The sequence below is a fragment of the Cavia porcellus genome, unplaced genomic scaffold (assembly GCF_034190915.1).
Source record: "Cavia porcellus strain 051 isolate PalLab524CR breed Dunkin Hartley unplaced genomic scaffold, mCavPor4.1 scaffold_21, whole genome shotgun sequence".
Lineage (NCBI taxonomy): Eukaryota > Metazoa > Chordata > Mammalia > Rodentia > Caviidae > Cavia > Cavia porcellus.
This window is the reverse complement of record NW_026947504.1, coordinates 8,199,794-8,218,958: the sequence shown is the minus strand read 5'-3', so window position 1 is coordinate 8,218,958 and position 19,165 is coordinate 8,199,794. Positions and strand designations below refer to the sequence as shown.

Here is a 19,165-nt window from a genome sequence, read left to right as displayed (position 1 = left end):
TGACGTGGAAGTCATAATGACAGCTTCCTGACATAAAAGCTTTCCTTTCTGTTCAGTATAATAACTGCTATATTTTATTAAGCAACTATTTGGCAAACACTATTAAAAGCCTTAAGTATTAATTAACTAAACCCTTAAAATTTCCTCTATGATAGATATCATTGATTATCATCCAAATGTAAGAAGAAAACTAAGAACCAAAAAGGTGAAATCTAATGCAGCATAAGCATAAAATAAAAACAGGGGGTGAAAAGTAGGCAAGATAGGGTATCATAAAAACTATATCAAATGGCTATTCTTTGCTATATTTCATGTAAAGAATAGTGAATAGTTCAAGTCATTATAATAGTGAGAGAATTAGTACAAAAATTACTGTACATTATGTAAGATCCCTACTGAATGAAATTCAAATATAAGTAAAAGATTTGCAACTCACAAAAATGCAGATTTTGTATGAGCTGACTTGATTAAATTGAAGTCCCTGGAAACTTTTTCCAGTATTGAAATCACAGATTAACTGGGTAATAAGGATGAATGGAATGAGGTTATTAAAGAATATGAAATCTTAGTCACCCTTCTATAACCATCAGAAATACCAGACTGACATTCTGTTTTTCGTCCTTGATCCCTAATTGCTTTCAGAAGACAAGCATAAAAGAACACTGTTGATGCTTTGGATTACAGTACCCAGAAGGGTAATCTAAAATCTGACATAAGATAGAATTTTTACACAACATGCCTGAATTAAAAGTGTTAGTTTATTTAATCAGAAAAAAATCATTAAATAGAAAGGACTAAGCGATCACTGTGTTGAAGAGTGTCTACCTGGAATGCTGGGTTCCATTCCTAGCACCACAGGGAAGGAAAGCCAAGTATAAGGTATAAGTGATGGAGCAATGTTGAAAATTCAAAGTTATCAAAAATAATATTTTTAAATGCACCTAAAATGCAAATAAAAAGTGAAAATGCTAAGAAATTATTCAAGGAAAACTTTGCCATCAATTAAAGAAAGTACAAAAGAAAGTTAATAGAATCTAAAGAATAATATCTCCTTCAACTTTCAATTAAGAATCTCAGCTTACCAAAAAGATTCTATAAAGAAAAGAATAAAAGGGAGCCAAGGGGAAGGAGGGTACCTCAGTGATGTAAGCGCCTGCCTGGCAAGTGCAAGCTTGTGAGTTCAATCCCTGGTACCAAAAAAAAAAAAAAAAAAAAAAAAAAAAAAAAAAAAGGAAAAGATACACATACAAAACTTCATAAAAATTTTAAGAATATAAACAAGCAATGGAAACAATTAAACATGTAAAATAATTAAACATTAAATTATGAAACTCAAACTTACTTTGGAACAATGATCTTCCTTTAAGTCGTGATGTTCGCCCAGGTGCACATCAACAGGACAAGGCGGAAGGCTGGGGCTGAAGGCCATAAGATCCGTCTTGGGCGGGCCCTCCCCGGAGCACACCCTCTGCCGCTGCTGCTGCTGCTGCGAGTCCGACCAGCTCCCCACCGCACTCGAACACACCAGCGTGGGCTTCCCAGGTGCGGACGCTCCCGCAGTTTGCGGCGCCGAGCAGCGTAGGGCCACATACAGCAACAGAGAAAGTACCAACAGGCTGGACACCGCACAGATGGCGACGATCAGGTACACGTTGACGTCCACAAGCGTCACTTGCGGACCTACAGCCCCAACCAACACCCTAGAAGAGGATTTAGGCACTTGGCTGTTCTCTACCAGAGACAACAGGATGGTAGCAGTAGCTGTTAGGGCTGGTTCCCCGTGGTCCTTAACTAGTACCAGGAGCTGTTGCCGAGGCAGGTCAGCCTCGTCCAGAGCACGCGTCGTGCTGATCTCGCCCGTGTACAGACCCACGCGAAACGGGCTGCGCGCACCGCCTTCACTGGGCTGTAGTTCGTACGACAGCCATGCGTTGTAACCAGAGTCTGAGTCCACCGCGCGCACCTTTGCCACGACGTGGCCAGCATCCACTGAACGCGACACAAATTCATTAGCTGCAAACCCAGCTCCTTGGGTCCAAGGTGGCAGCAACGCTGGAGCATTGTCGTTTTCATCCAGCACGAAAACATGCAGAGTCACGTTGCTGCCCAGGGCAGGCACCCCAGAGTCGCGCGCGCTCACCTGGAACTGCAGCAGCTCCAGCTCCTCGTGGTCCAGCGGCTGTAGCGCGAACACCTTGCCGCTCTCCGCGTGCACAGACACGTAGCTCGACAGCGCGCGCTCGCCCACCCGCCGCTCCACCAGCGAGTAGGACACCAGCGCGTTCTCCTGCGCGTCCGCGTCGCGCGCGCACACCGTGAAGATGTGGGCGCCCGGTGGGTTGTTTTCCTTCACGAACACCGTGTACTCGGGCTGCGCGAACAGCGGCGCGTTGTCGTTCACGTCGGCCACCTCCACGGACACGGTGGCCGAGGCCCACAGCGAAGGTGAACCCCCATCTTGCGCTGTCACTACTAATTGATAGTCAGATATATTCTCCCGGTCCAATGTGCTGTCCAGCACCAGAGAATAATAATTCTTGAAAGCGGACACAAGCTTGAAGGGGCTATGAGGTTTCAAGGAGCAGGCCACTTGCCCGTTGGCACCTGAGTCACGATCAGACACACTTATTAGGGCAATGACAGTGCCCGTGGCAGCATCCTCTTTGATAGGCAGAAAAAGTGAAGTTATAGCAATCTCAGGAGAATTATCATTAACATCCACAAGTTTCACAATTACTTTGCAGTGTCCTGTTAAAGGGAATGTACTTCTATCCACTGCATCAATATTAATTTCATATAAATTCCTGATCTCATAATCCAGTTCTCCCTTAACTTTTATTTCACCACTATTAGAATCAATCATAAATTTAGATTTTACATCATCAAGAACCAGATTACTGAAAAAATAAACAATTTCCTTATTAATGCCCTCATCTGCATCTGAGGCATTAAGTCTAATAACTAATGTCTCCTTGGGTGTATTTTCCAATAATCTGACATTATAAATGGACTTATCAAATTCTGGGGCGTTATCATTCGCATCCAATATGTGGATCAGTAACTGAACCGTACCTGTTAATTCAGGTTTTCCTCCATCAGTTGCAGTTAGTACTAAACGATGTTCTTGGACTTCTTCTCTATCTAAAGGCTTCTTCAAGGTCAGCTCTAAAACGTTTGTCTCTTCTTCATTTCTTTTGACATCCAAGTCAAAATATTCGTTAGGATTTATCTTGTATTTCAATTCTGCGTTTTCTCGGATATCCAAATCCGATGCGCCCTCTACTGGAAACCGTGAATCTGGTACTCTTGACTCTAAAATAAGAAATTTTTGTTCTGGTCTGGAGAACCTAGGCGGGTTGTCGTTAATGTCCTTCACCTCCACCTCCACGTGGAAAACCTGCAGCGGTCTGTCCACGATCACCTCCAGGTGGATGCTGCACTCCGCGCTCCGCCCGCACAGCTCCTCCCGGTCGATCCGAGAATTCACAAACAAAATGCCATTCTGCAGATTTACCTCCAGAAGGTCCCCGCGCTCCTTGGACGCCACCCGGAACAGGCGCGGCACCAGCTCCGTCAGCTCCAGCCCCAGGTCCTGCGCGATGCGGCCCACGAAGGTGCCGTGTTTGGCCTCCTCGGGGACCGAGTAGTGCAGCTGGCCGCTCCCAGTCTCCAAGGCTGCGAGTAGGAGAAGCGACAGCAGCAGGCGCCGGAATACCGGACTTCCTCTCCGGAAATATAGCATGGCAATCTAGTGCCACTTTGCAAATCTCTATAGCATCACCACACAATATCCTTTGGAAAGTTAATTCCAATTTTTCTTGTATTTCCTCACCTTTTTGAGCTTCCGTAGCAGAATTAACAATGGATGATCCTTTTCCTTTGTGAAAATGTGCTCACTGTATTTAACTGTATCCCTGAGTGGTGTTGGAAGGGGCGATATAGTGCGGTGTACAGCGACATCATGTGGCTGAAAGAGGATTTTACTTTGCTTTGCCTTATTTACCTTAGGTTCATAAAATATTTCTTCAAAATTACCAGTTTCATTGACATGATTTCTATGAGCCTATATATCTCGTATCTCTAGTCAAAGCATATAATTCTAACTTAAAATTCATCTATATGAGCACATCATTAAATAGTAAAAAATCAATACCTCTGCACGATTGTATCCCATTCATTACAATAGTTATTTGTATTGGTCTATTTTATTCAGGAATGGATTTACATAGCCTCAAATTGATAAAAATAACTGTTAATAGTTACACATTTTAGTTTTCTTTTTTAGGTGTAGCATATTAATTTTTTCTCACATTATTTTAATGATGTATATTATCTTGCTGTGCAAACTTTTATTCTACTTTGCAATGGTTAGTACTGACATGTTCTTGATATTGTTTTTAAAATAACTAAAACCATTTGAGTAATTTCCAAATTAATGAAAAGTTAGTTCTTTTATTTCTCTATAACTATCTACCTACTTCTCTGACTCATATACTGCAATTTGAAGATTTCAATTTTGCAGAAGTCAAAAGTATAGTAAGACAAGTTTAGTAAACCGAACTTGCTTTACACTTACTTGCAGATTAGAATCACAGAGATACATTGCTTCAAGTCTCTTCTCTCTTTAAGCACCTCAAGCATGCTAGGCAAGTGCTATACCACTCAGCCTCATTTGAAGTTCATCAAGTTTTTGTTACTGTACAAATTAAGCAATCACATATCTTGATTTATGCATATATCCAAAATATTGTCTGTGAACTGTAGTATCCCATAAAACGTTTAGGTTCTAAACTGAGCATTATGACACATATCTGTAGTTCCAGCACCTGGATGAATGAAACAGTAGGGTCATCATGAGTTTGAGGGCAGTCTGTGCTACATAATGAGTTCAAGACCAACCTGAACTACATAACAAGACACTGTCTCAAAAGAAATGTTTAAGTTGTATAAATCACGTACCTTGAAAACAAGAGCAGTTTATTAATCAGGCTACTTCTACATCAAGCTACTTCTACATTAGTTTTATTAGTCTCTGTTTCTCAACTGTCTGTAATATTCTGTGTAATTCACATAAAAATAAATAGGACCAAAAAAGTTGCCAAAATATATATTGAGGAATATTTAATACTCCGTATTTATATCATGTTCTTGATGTATACATCTTGATGGTCCCCAGTATCACACAGATACATAAATATATGAAGAAATAAAATATTATCAGAAAATGAAAAATCAATTAAAATTTACTTCAGCAGTCAAATTTGTTAATAAGATAATCTCACTGAAATTGTGAAACATGGTATATAACCTTTACAAGTATATATATCACTTCAAGTTTTATAATATTCTTACCATCCTTACTATCATGACTAAACAGTCAGATCATTTAAGTACCACTTGTGAATATTAAGGGTCCCCCAAAGTCCATGTGGTAAAGGATTGTTTCCAGGATAGTACCATTTGAAAATGTGGGTCAGAAATCTGATTAACAAAAACTAGTCAGTTTTCAAGACTAAGTAACTAGTACTTATTCACAGTAATAACTATTAAATATTTTAGTACACAGTGGTATAAAAACAAGAAAATGATACTGTTTTGAAAATTACATAAACCAATGCTACTTTATCTATAGATCAGTAATTGATGTGAAACTACAAAGTTATGGCAACTGGATATGATAGAAAATCACACAAAACATGTGAAATATCCTTTGAAATAAGTAAATATTAAATATTTTAAGGCAAAATTGACAGTGTGGTATTAACAATGTGAGCACTTAATTTGTAGAATAGTTTCAAAATGAGTAAATGTTCAATGGTGAAGTTATTAAAAACGTTAATTCATATTCTTCTCTTTCTATGAAAAAATACGTCATGTTTAAACCCAACCTGAGCAACTGAGAAAGACCCTTTTTCAAAATAAATAATAAAAAAATATCTGAAGATATAGTTTAGTGTGAAAGGCCAGTGTTCAATCTTCAGTACCACCAACAATCTCATGTAGTTGTATAGATTATTTCAGGAGTAAACAAAATTCTTGACATTTGACTTATCTTCACACCTGTTAAAGTATATTTTCCCTTTGAATTGTCACTATTATTTGTCTTTCAATAGTCAATTCAATGTAAAAATTACTTTCTCAATAATTATATTCTCAAATCTGAAATCCTTGGAATAATACATAAGAGAAAATCGTCAAATCTTCCAAACAATTCTTTCAGTTAGATATTACAGATTAATTTCTTGACTGACCTAGAAATGTCAGTCATATTTAAATTTCACTGTATAAATAAACTTCATCTTTAAGAATGAATTTTCTTGTGGTACTAGGGATACAATTCAGCAACTCTGGGGATTAAACAGGCACTCTATTACTTAGCTGCATCTACATTCCAAGAATAAATTTATACTGAGAGAACCATTCAGTGTTGTAAGGTAGCACTTCATTTACTGAAGGAATTCAGTGAATTTTAAGTATCATAAAAATTTAACTTGCAGAATACTAACTGTATTTCATCTTTAACAAAATCGAGAAAAATATTGGAGAAGAGCTATATTGTCCTTCTACCTATAAGAAATCATATAGCTCCACCAAATTCCAAAAGAATATAAGGAAAATTTAAAGCAATTATATACAGTTTTATGTAACAATTCATGCAACTATGCTACTTGGCCTCCAAATTAATTGTGTGTGTAAATCAACCTTACTATGAAAACATAATATGTATATAGAGTATATATCTTACTATTCTTGTATAGTGGTTGAAAGGAGAAATCATTACTGCTCTATTATGAACCAGGCTAGGTATGGGATTGGGGAACAAGATGACCCTGAACTCAATCCCATCACTGCCAATGACAATAACAATCATAATGACAGTGCTGAAATATTTATGTATCCATTTTATATAGAAAATATTAATATAGTTTCAAATTACCAGTATGAATTTTTTAAGAAATTAAATCAACAATCATTTTTATAAAATAATATTATTTTTATTAGTTAGTGGAAAGGAACAAAGATCTAAACTCAAAAATGTGATCTCAGGAGTTTTGTTATGCTTCTGGCATACAGTTGACATTAAACAGAAAAAAATTATGATCTATCATACTGTACCCAGTTTTTAAATCCTAGCTAAAGTCAGTAGAAAATTTATGGAGGAAAGGTACCTTACACAAATACCCACTCCCCAGGTTAAAAAAAGCAAGGTAATTAAAGGTGAGAAATCTTCAATGATCTTCTTATTATTCAGTAGACATGAAAGAAACAGATGTTAAATACAAAATGCAGATCCTTTTCCTACTATTTATATTACTTTAAGCTAGTCTACAAAATAGAATGGAGAAAATAACTGATATAGACAAAAATAAGACCTTTAGAGGATTTTCCCTCAGATAGCATAGTAGCAAATAAAAAAGAAAAAAATATGTTATTTCAATTCCAGCTCTCTTTCACATACTTTAAATTTATGTCTAACATATATTTAAAGTTCATTATCCTCCTTTGAAGAAGATAGCATCATCTAAATAACTTTTAATGCACAATATCCAGAGTTCAAAATGATCAGACAGAGCTGGGGATATATCTCAGCAACACAAGTGCCTGCCTAATAAGCATAAGATTGTGAGTTTGATTCCTGGTACAAAAAAAGATGATCAGACATAACAAGAAAGAGGATCATGAGGGAAAAATGAACAGCAGAAAACAAAACTTCAGGTAGTTCTGCTACTAAAGGTATCTTATGGATTACAAATACTATGATTAATGTTGAATTATGGAAAACAGAGAATTTCACAAAAACTTTCATATATTTTTAAAAGGAAAAATAAAAATTTTAGTGGAAAAGAGATACAATTGAAGTTAAGAATTAGCTGAATATTTTGATAGTAGGACAAATAATAAAATTACTAAAGCAAAACAACATCCCCATGAAAATGAGCAAAAGTAATTATAAAAAGAAATAGAGTAAAGAACACAGTGAGAAGATTTAACATACAAGTACTTAGAATCCCAAAAGAGAAGGAAAGGAAATATGAGGTAGAAGAAATATTTGAAAAATGACTAAATTTTGTCTTAAACTGATAAAATATATCAACCTACAGATACAAGAAACTTTTAAAAATGAAGTAAGTTTTAAAAAATTGAAAAGAAAATAGAACACACGAAACCTTATACAAGACAATAAAAGCAACATCTAAAGGAAAGTGTATGATGATGAAAAAAGAAATATTTCAAATAAAAAACCCTAAGTTTATCATTTAAGAAGCTAGAAAACGAAGGGCAATAACACCTAAAAAAATAATAAGGATTAGAGCAGAAATAATTGAGCTAGAAAAGAAAAAGCTGATAGAAAAAAACAAAAAGCTATAAATTGGTTTTTAGAAATATCAACAGAATTGATAACCCCTTAGCTAAAATAAGGAAAGAGGACTTCAAGTCAATAACGTTAGAAGTCAAAGAAGAGATTTAATGACAGACACCACAAAAATAAAATAGAAGGTTACTTTTAAAAGTGTCAACAATTCAGATAACTGAGAAGAAATGGGCAAATTACTATAAAGATAAACTTTATCATACAACCTATGAATGATGAAGAAATAAAAATTTGAAGAAACATATCACCACTGAAGAGATCAAATCACTAATCAAACACACATACACACACACAAAAACACGGATGCTTCATTAGAGAATTCTACCACACATTTAAAAAAGATTTTGCATAGATTCTTCTAAAAAATCTTCCCAAAAGCTGAAGTGACAGAAACACATTCAATCTCATTTTATGAATCCTAAGTAAACTTTGGAGAAAATAAATGTTTACTGCTATCTTAAAACAATGAAAAAAATTCCAGACAGATTTATATGTAACTTCAACAATGAAACAAATGATACCAAAGAAAATGTTTCTTCATAATAAAGATTAAAGAAGAAAATACTGATGCACAGAATTAAACTAAAATTAGGAATTTCTTTTCACCTAAAAAAGGCTCAATTAAAAGTAAAAAGCAAGCCACAGAGTAGAAATGTATGAAATTTTAAAACTTTATACCCAGGATATTTAAAGGGTTTTTAAAAACCTAAGAAAATAACAAAATAAGGAAAAAGTTCCATGAAAGAAAATAAAAAGAATACTACAGAAAAGAGGCAAGAGACTTTAATGCCTACTAAACAAAATATGATATTAAAATGAACAATAAATAAATATTATTACCTTAGAAATTCAGAAAATTTATTAAATTCAAAATGGAAATACAAAACATATCCAGTAAAAAGGATACCATGAAAATAATCTGACCAATTTCAACATGGTATGAAACAGAAAGAACTATCAATATACTGTAGATAGAGGGTAAGCAGAAAAAACAGTTTTAGGAAAATTGGTTGTAATTATAACTCAATTCTTAGATAAATACGTAGGGGAAATCTGCATAAACAGGCACCCAAAATGTATTTATGAACACAATTATTCAAAATAGAGATAAGAAAATTCTTCAATTATTGGATAAATAACTCCCATAAAGTAGTAGTATAAATTGAATTCTGGGAGCTCCATCTTTGTGTAACAATGCAGATAATTTCAGAAGCAATGATGAATGATACATACCAAGAACATACAAATGTGCACATACAACTGCATGCAATTTTTCTATTAAGAAAAAGTTTGGAAACATAATACAATTAGCCACAGTTATAAACATCAAATGTTGCATTTGGGAGAAGATAAGAGGAAAGGATTTGGAAGGTATATGTGACAGGATTAAGGAACAGCAATTAAGAGTTTTCATTCTCTAACAGTTGATGTAGGTTGTAATTTCAGTCTATGTTTTTGTATGTTCTGTAGATAAATTATAGCAAAATGTTTATGGTAAAGGAGAATATCACAGAAAATAAGGTGAAGATAGGGAGCACTGGATGTACTGGAAACTGAAACTATATGAATATGTGTTGAATAATGAAACACAAAAATAGCCAATATAAGGCAGGCACGGTGGCCCACACCTGTAAACTCTGTACTCGGAAGGCTGAGGCAGGAGGATCATTACAAGTTTGAGGCCAGCTTGGGCTACATAGTGAGTCCACGGACAGCCTGAACTACATAGTGAGACTCTGTTTCAAAAAGAGACAAAACAAAAAACAGCCAAAATACATGATCTTAACATAGTCTCTTCCTGTGTTGCTGAGCTTTGATCTTCAATCCCTGAGCCCTAGTGATTCACAAATCCTTCACTTCTGCGTACAGAATAACTAGGAATAAAAGTGTGCTCGACAGAGGCCTACTTCAAGACAATTTAAAGGTGGATGAAAACATGAACAGAAGTAAAGAAAATGCAGAGAAAATTGAGGCTCAGAAGTAAAATTAGAAAGAAAATAACGAAAAGAACATGAAATTTCAGATAGAATGAAAGAATATTATGCACTAACCTTTGCAAATGAATCCTCGGTCTTCTCCAATTGCTCCTCTCTCTCCTTGGAATCAGGTAAACTCGGGCTAAAGGCCATGAGGTCTGTCTTGGGCGGGCCCTCCCCAGAGCACACCCTCTGTCCCCTCTGGCGTGAGTACGACCAGCTCCCCTCCGCACTGGAACACACCAGCCTGGGCTTCGCAGGCCCGTCCGCGCCCTCAGTGGGAACCGCCGAGCAGCGCAGCGCCATGTACAGCAGCACCGTGAACACCAACAGGCTGGACACGGCGCAGATGGCGATGATCAGGTACACGTTCACATCCACTATCGCCCTCTCAGAGCCTGAAATGCTCACAAACGTCCGCGACGATACCTTAGGCGTCTGGCTGCTCTCCACCAGCGACACCAACAAGGTGGCAGTGGCCGTCAACGCAGGTTCTCCATGGTCCTTCACCAACACCAACAGGCGCAGACGTGGGGCGTCGTCCTCATCCAGGGCACGCGTCGTGCTGATCTCGCCCGTGTAAAGACCCACGCGGAACGGGCTGCGTGTGCCACCCAAAACTGGCAGCAGCTCATAAGACAGCCACGCGTTATAACCAGAGTCAGCGTCCACTGCACGCACTTTGGCCACCACGTGACCTGCACCCACTGAACGTGACACCAACTCGCTCACAGTGTGCCCAGCGCCGCCCACCCCGACCCCCAGCAGCGAGGGCGCATTGTCGTTCTCATCCAGCACAAACACCTGCAGAGTCACGTTGCTGCCCAGGGCAGGCACCCCAGAGTCGCGCGCGCTCACCTGGAACTGCAGCAGCTCCAGCTCCTCGTGGTCCAGCGGCTGCAGCGCGAACACCTTGCCGCTCTCCGCGTGCACAGACACGTAGCTCGACAGCGCGCGCTCGCCCACCCGCCGCTCCACCAGCGAGTAGGACACCAGCGCGTTCTCCTGCGTGTCCGCGTCGCGCGCGCACACAGTGAAGATGTGGGCGCCCGGCGGGTTGTTCTCCTTCAGGAACACCGTGTACTCGGGCTGCGCGAACAGGGGCGCGTTGTCGTTCACGTCGGCCACCTCCACGGACACGGTGGCCGAGGCCCACAGCGGAGGTGAACCCCCATCCTTGGCGGTCACTACCACCTCGTATGTAGAAGTGCTCTCACGATCTAGAGCGCTGTCCAGCACCAGTGAATAGTAATTCTTATAGGTGGACACTAGTTTGAAAGGGACATGAGGAGTCAAGGAGCAGGTTACCTGTCCGTTGCTACCAGAGTCGAGGTCAGACACGCTAATCAGGGCGATGACAGTGCCCAGTTGAGCATTCTCCCTTATTGGAAGTGATAGTGACTTGAATTCCAAATCTGGGGCATTATCGTTGGTGTCTTCTACTTCTACAATAACTCTACAATGGCCCGAAAGTGGAAGCTGTCCCTTGTCAATGGCCTCCACAAGTATTTCATAGGATCTGCACTCTTCAAAATCAATGTTTCCCTTTACAATAATTTCCCCTGTAAATAGGTTCATGTGGAACTTGGATGCCACATTTGGTGAAATATCAGTTGAAAATAAAAAAAGCATTTCCCCATTCAAGCCTTCATCTAAATCGGAAGCGTTTACTTTAATTATCATTGTTCCATTTGGGACATTTTCTGGCAGTTTTACCGTATAAAGTGCTCTGTCAAAGACTGGAGCATTATCATTGGCATCCAGTACCGTGATGAGGAGCTGAACAGTGCCAGTCAACTCGGGTTTGCCTCCATCAGTAACGGTGAGTTCTAAAAATATCTCCGGAGTTTCTTCTCGATCTAAAGATTTCCGTAATACAAGCCCAAGACCTTTTATCCGCTTGTCTTCAGATGGTTTTTCCAGTGAAAAATACTCATTGGGGCTCAGTCTGTAAGTCAGCAGAGCATTTGCTCCCACATCTGCATCCGATGCGCCCTCTAGTGGTAACCGAGTGTCAACTGGCCTAGATTCTGCGATGAATAGACTCTTTTGTGTAGCTGGAAACACCGGCGCGTTGTCGTTAATGTCCTTCACCTCCACCTCCAAGTGGAAAACCTGCAGCGGTCTGTCCACGATCACCTCCAGGTGGATGCTGCACTCCGCGCTCCGCCCGCACAGCTCCTCCCGGTCGATCCGAGAATTCACAAACAAAATGCCATTCTGCAGATTTACCTCCAGAAGCTCCCCGCGCTCCTTGGACGCCACCCGGAACAGGCGCGGCACCAGCTCCGTCAGCTCCAGCCCCAGGTCCTGCGCGATGCGGCCCACGAAGGTGCCGTGTTTGGCCTCCTCGGGGACCGAGTAGTGGAGCTGGCCGCTGCCAGCCTTCCAGATTGCAAGAAGCAGAAAGGAGAGCAGTAGGCGCTGGGATTTCTGGCCACTTCCACAAGATAATTCCATCTCAAGTGTACCGTGCTTTGTAGTGATCAGGATTACTACCTCAAAGTCAGGATCTCCTGATCGGTCTGGGCAGTGTCATTGCCTCCTGTTTTTCAGACTCCGGATGGTGGATTCAGCTTCTTCACAGTAAGAACCGCGGGGATATTTTTCCCTTTATTTTCCTGTCAGGCCTATTTTATGGTAAAGAGCGACATCCTGTGGCTCCAAACGGTATATAATCTAGAAATCCATGCTGCCAGGTCTTGCTTGTCCTTTCAGTTTCTCTAAATATCTTTCCCTTTTAGACAACTGGATCAGATTTTCTACTCCAGGAGTGTATATTTTGTACCATCAGACTGTGACCAATCAGATTGTGAGACTTAATTTTGTTCCAGGTATAGCTTTTCTTAGGAGAAATTCTTTTATATGCAAGTTTGAAGCGTACTTCTAGAGACCCAACTATAGTCAATAATGCATTTTGTAAATATAAGTGAAGTGTTTGTTTAAAAATTCCTGATAGATCTCTTCTGTTACACAGAATATTCGAGTTTGTCATTACTGATGGCACTCTTTTCATTCTTGGATTTATTTTACTTGTGTTGAGGGCAACAGTAGCTAAGGAACATGATCCCAAGAATAGTCCATTGAAAGGGTAATTCAAAAATATTTTCAAAGGAATCACCTTATCAGGATCTAAATGAATGTCTCCCTTGTGTCACTTCAAGAAGCTTCCACAAGGAAGCAGAACTCCGTAGTAACTAGCTTTGTGGGAAAACACTCGACATAACTTTGATTCTCTGTAGTTTATTTGCCTACTATGAGCAGGAGTGGTATTCTCATTTTTTCTTTTATGACTTCTAAACACTTGCCTGTCCTCAAAGTGTCTAAAATACCTAATATTTTTGTCCTGCTATCATCATATATTTTAGTCAAACAGGAAAATCCACTAGCTCCACGATTTTTTACTAAACATACCTGTTTATTCTCTAACTCATGTCCATCAGTTCTATACTTCTATATCCACTTGAAGGCCCCTAGCCCATGAAGAATTTCAAGATAATTAATTTGGGCATGCACATTTATCTTCTTTCTACTTTTATTTTGGCATTATTGGGAAGTGAACCCAGGGATTTTGCACTGAACTACATTGCCAGAACTTTTTATTTTTATTTCAAGACAGAGTCTCACTAAAACACTAACTTCATCAGACTGACTCCAACTTGCAATCCTCCTGCCTTAGCCTCCCAAGGTAATGGGGTTGCAGGCTATTTTCACCTTCTTTTAAGAATGGCAATATCCAGATTAAATTATTTGACACATTTACTACATTATCTTGCCCCTTATAAGCATTTGTGTATGTATGAGTTTTTGCAATAATTTTAAAGATAATTATTACATTTTAATAGTTTAGTATCTCAAAAGTACTTGTGTAATATTTGCTGGATATGTACTCAATGGAAATGGTGTATTATGCTTCAATTCCCTGGTAAAATGCACTAATTTATAGTGACTGCATAGCCTGGAAGGAAAATATGATGCTTCAGTACTCTACATCAAAATCTTTTCCAAGACATTGTCCTAATCAAGATACATTTTGCTTTCCATATTGAAAACCTAGGTATTAGCTGAATTTTCACATCAATTTTTGATAGTCATGATCTTTGTATTTTTCTGGGTCATCATGAGCAACAGAGACTACTCAATAAATTGATTACAATATATTTTCTGTCTTAAGTTTCATATAAAATGATATACTGGTAGCACCCATTTTAAATGATTTCTGTCTCTTAAGTACATATACTTCTTTCCTGTTAATTTAGACAATGATTCAATCTAGTGAAAATAGTTTTAGGCTACTCACCTATGAAGACCTGGACTCACAAAGTCAATTTCTGAATCTAAACATGAATGAAAATACTGTCACTGGGGACCCAAACTAGAATTTTACAAAATGGATATAAATGTCAAGCACTCTAGAAATGAGGCCCAAGAATTTCTTTTGCTCATTATCTAAAGTATTGAAATACATAGATGAGGAGTATAGCAGAACATAAATAGATACTTATTTAAAATAAATAATCAGTATTTACTCAGTATAGCAAAAAATGTATCTCTAAAGAGAAAAAACTCAACAATCTACCAAAAATATTTGCCAACAGTTTTCTTAGGCAAGAATTTCAAGAGGAGAGGTGAATTTGAAGACTGAAGTCCCAGACCAAGGAAGGCAAGAAATTTAGATGACCCTATTATGTATTACAAGATAATTATAGGACTAGTAATTATTGGATTAAAGCTGGACATGCTGTGACTGATACTTGATAATCAAACAGGCATTGAGGATAGCACAAGAAAAGAAAAGGGAGGTAGAACTGGATATAGAAACACCTGCAATGCCTGCAAGTAATCACAATGTTCACTAGCCTGAGTTATGAGTTCAAAGCCTGCCAAGACTGTGCAGTGAGACCCAGTCAAAAGGAAGGAAGGAGAGAAGGAGGAAGAAAGGAAAGATAGAAAAGGAGGCAATAGAAAACGGACGTGGGAAAAGGTAGGAATGAGAAGTGCATACTTTATACCTTGGTCTCTCTACACTTAATTCTTAATTACTAAGTATTAACTAGATATCAGTTGATGTATAATTCTCTCTAGTTACAAAAAAATTGCATGTGGGGCCCAACTGTTTGCTAGGAAAAATGAGCAAATACATGAGAGACTAACAGGAAAATTGGTCATTTCTCACTATTGGTTATAATTATGAGAAGGGTTTTATTTACTGCATGGCAGAGGTGAAAAGACAGGGTAGTACTCAAAAAAGGTCACTGGTAAGGACATTGTCTTATCATTGTCATTGACTATTTTACCTTAGCATCCTTCTTTTTGTACATAAAAGAAGCTAATGAATATTAACTTTTGCTAACAAAGACAGTTTTAAAATTGAATATGCAGCATTACTTTCAATGAATTGTTCAAACTGAAAATAATCATTAAGATTTTTAAATTTATTTTAAAGAACATATAAATATGCTACAGAAGTACTCAATTTCCACTTTGTATTGACATTTTAGCTATTTGTAATAAGATAATGGGAAAATGAAAATAAAGCACAACTCTAAAAACAACAAAATTGCCATTTTAGTTTTTTGTCTATTTGGGAAATATAGCAACAATAATGGTCTTCTAATAAGCGCATAATGACAAAATAAAATTGTATTAAAGGAAAAGAGGAACTGAGACTCCAGATAAATAAGTAGAAGAATAAAGCAGGTTCCATAAGATACAAGTATAATTGACTAATGCTGAAACAGAAAGCCTAAAAGTAAATTGCAAGCATTTAATTCTTTTTTTTTTTTGTATGTGTGTGTGTTACCAGGGATCAAAGTCACAACCTCAGGCAAGGACTTATGCCACTGAGCTAAATCCCCAGCAATGATAAAGACTTAATTTAGCTTACAGTCAGCAAAAATTCTAAAATCTGCTAGGAATTTCCAGTCCAAACAGACAACACTGAAGCTTTGCTCAAGAATTGACAAGTGGTATCAAATTCTCTGGTACAATTTGCCTCCCAAAATTTCTATTTGTGCCTAGGCATACAGCAATAAAATAATATTACTACTGCATTTATCAACAAAACAAGACAAAATAACAAGTGAGAATTGCAGTACTTAATGATTCTGTTCAAAATCGAGTCCCAATTTTTCATCATTTTAACCACAAGCTCTGTAAATGGAAAACGCTAATCATGGGGAAAAAACATGTAGCATAAATTTTAACATGTTTCTAAAGAAATGCAAATGCTAAAAAAAGCAAAACTATTAATGGGGAACAAAGAAATATTACTCACTTTGGTGGAAAGATCTACACTCTGTTGATCCTCTTTATCCTGGTTCAGTACTGGACATGGAGGAAGGCTGGGGCTAAAAGCCATGAGGTCAGTCTTGGGTAATCCCTCTCCTGATGAAACCCTCTGCTGCTGCTGTCTCTGCGAGAACGACCAGCTCCCCACCGCACTCGAGCACACCAGCGTGGGCTTCCCAGGCCCGCACCCAACCTCACTGGTCACCGCCGAGCAGCGTAGCGCCGTGTACATCAGCAGTGTGAGCACCAACAGGCTGGACACTGCGCAGATGGCGATGATCAAGTACACATTTACACTCACCAGCGTCTGCTCTGGGCTCACTGCGCCTACCAGAGACCGTGATAAGGTCTTGGGAGGCTGGCCGTTCTCCACCAGTGACACCAATATGGTAGCAGTGGCCATCAAAGCAGGCTCCCCGTGGTCCTTCACCAACACCAACAGGCGCAGACGCGGGGCGTCCTCCTCGTCCAGGGCACGCGTCGTGCTGATCTCGCCCGTGTAAAGACCCACGCGGAACGGGCTGCGTGTTCCACCCAAGACTGGCAGCAGCTCATAAGACAGCCACGCGTTATAACCAGAGTCAGCGTCCACTGCACGCACCTTTGTCACCACATGGCCGGCGCCCACAGATCGAGACACCAATTCGCTCACAATGCCCCCTGCACTAAGCCCCAGCAGCGCGGGCGCATTGTCATTCTCATCCAGCACAAACACCTGCAGAGTCACGTTGCTGCCCAGGGCAGGCACCCCAGAGTCGCGCGCGCTCACCTGGAACTGCAGCAGCTCCAGCTCCTCGTGGTCCAGCGGCTGCAGCGCGAACACCTTGCCGCTCTCCGCGTGCACAGACACGTAGCTCGACAGCGCGCGCTCGCCCACCCGCCGCTCCACCAGCGAGTAGGACACCAGCGCGTTCTCCTGCGCGTCCGCGTCACGCGCGCACACCGTGAAGATGTGGGCGCCCGGCGGGTTGTTCTCCTTCACGAACACCGTGTACTCGGGCTGCGCGAACAGGGGCGCGTTGTCGTTCACGTCGGCCACCTCCACGGACACGGTGGCCGAGGCCCACAGCGAGGGGGAACCCCCATCCTTGGCGGTCACTACCACCTCGTATGTAGAAGCGCTTTCACGATCTAGGGTGCTGTCCAGCACCAGCGAATAGTAATTCTTGAAGGTGGAAACCAGCTTGAAGGGGACATGCGGTGTCACTGAGCATGTCACCTTTCCATTGACGCCAGAGTCGCGGTCGGAGACGGTGATCAGGGCAATGACAGCGCCAAGTGCAGAGTTTTCTAATACAGGTAACAATAATGATTTGATAACCAGCTCAGGAACATTATCATTAATGTCCAAAATTTCCACTAGAACAGTACAGTGATCTGTCATTGGGGGATTTCCTTTATCCACCGCTTCTACTTGAATTTCATATGACTTGGTTTTCTCAAAATCTATATTACCTTTTACAGTGATGTATCCATTGATTGGATCTAAGCTGAATTTTGACAAAATCTCTGCTGATGTGTCTGTATTGAAAGAATATGTAATGTCCTTATTTACTCCTTCATCCAGATCCGAAGCGTTAACCACCAGGACTAAGGTACCATTGGGTGCATTTTCAAATAACCTAACTTTGTAAACCGTTCTCTCAAATGCTGGTGCGTTGTCATTTACATCTAGCACAGTGATCTTTACTTGGGTAGTACCAGTGAGCTCTGGTTTCCCGCCATCAGTTGCTGTAATTAGTAAATAATGTTCAGGAATGTCCTCTCTGTTTAGAAGTTTTTTTAACACAAGTCCTAGGGATTTAACTTCCTCGTCATTTCTTTTAATCTCCAAAGTAAAATACTCGCTGGAGTCAAGAGTGTAAGTCAATAAAGAATTCGTTCCTATATCTGCATCTGATGCGCCCTCTAGCGAAAACCGAGAGCCAAGCAGTCGGGATTCGGGAATAAACAGATTTTTTATTGCCATTGGAAACACAGGCGGGTTGTCATTAATGTCCTTCACCTCCACCTCCACGTGGAAAACCTGCAGCGGCCGGTCCACGATCACCTCCAGGTGGATACTGCACTCCGCGCTCCGCCCGCACAGCTCCTCTCGGTCGATCCGAGAATTCACAAACAAAATGCCATTCTGCAGATTTACCTCCAGAAGCTCCCCGCGCTCCTTGGACGCCACCCGGAACAGGCGCGGCACCAGCTCCGTCAGCTCCAGCCCCAGGTCCTGCGCGATGCGGCCCACGAAGGTGCCGTGTTTGGCCTCCTCGGGGACCGAGTAGTGCAGCTGGCCGCTCCCAGCCTCCCAGGCTGCCAAGAGCAGAAGAGAGAACAGCAGGGGCTGAGCTCCAGGATCTTCTCTCCAGGAAAACACCATTGCAAGCCTTTTCCAAATATTTAGTCGCTCTTACATCGACCCAAAATTAGAAAAATAGTTTGATTTCCTTATTCTTCATCCCTTAAATGCTTCACCATATTTCAGAGACGCTGAAGAAAGGCACTATGTGAGCCCGCAAGGTTCGCAAAATTT

General features: G+C 40.1%; 2 protein-coding genes across 6 annotated transcripts in view; one reads left to right on the top strand and one right to left on the bottom strand.

Annotated features, from left to right (window-relative positions):
- Nucleotides 1-19,165, top strand: part of LOC134472019 (uncharacterized) — a 153,862-nt gene that overhangs the window by 18,271 nt on the left and 116,426 nt on the right. The gene's annotated exons all lie outside the window — the stretch shown is intronic.
- Nucleotides 1-19,165, bottom strand: part of LOC100717129 (protocadherin alpha-C2) — a 239,669-nt gene that overhangs the window by 206,106 nt on the left and 14,398 nt on the right. Inside the window, exon 1 of one of the 5 annotated variants that reach the window (XM_063232237.1) lies at nt 16,628-19,134. The exons of 2 other annotated variants lie outside the window; for them this stretch is intronic. In XM_063232237.1, coding sequence (XP_063088307.1) covers nt 16,628-19,012 — 2,385 coding nt within the window. In that variant the 5' untranslated portion in view covers nt 19,013-19,134. Of the gene's footprint in view, nt 1-1,342; nt 3,908-10,425; nt 12,965-16,627; nt 19,135-19,165 lie in introns of those variants that run through there. 2 more of the 5 variants (XM_063232234.1, XM_063232230.1) reach the window with 2 other exon arrangements.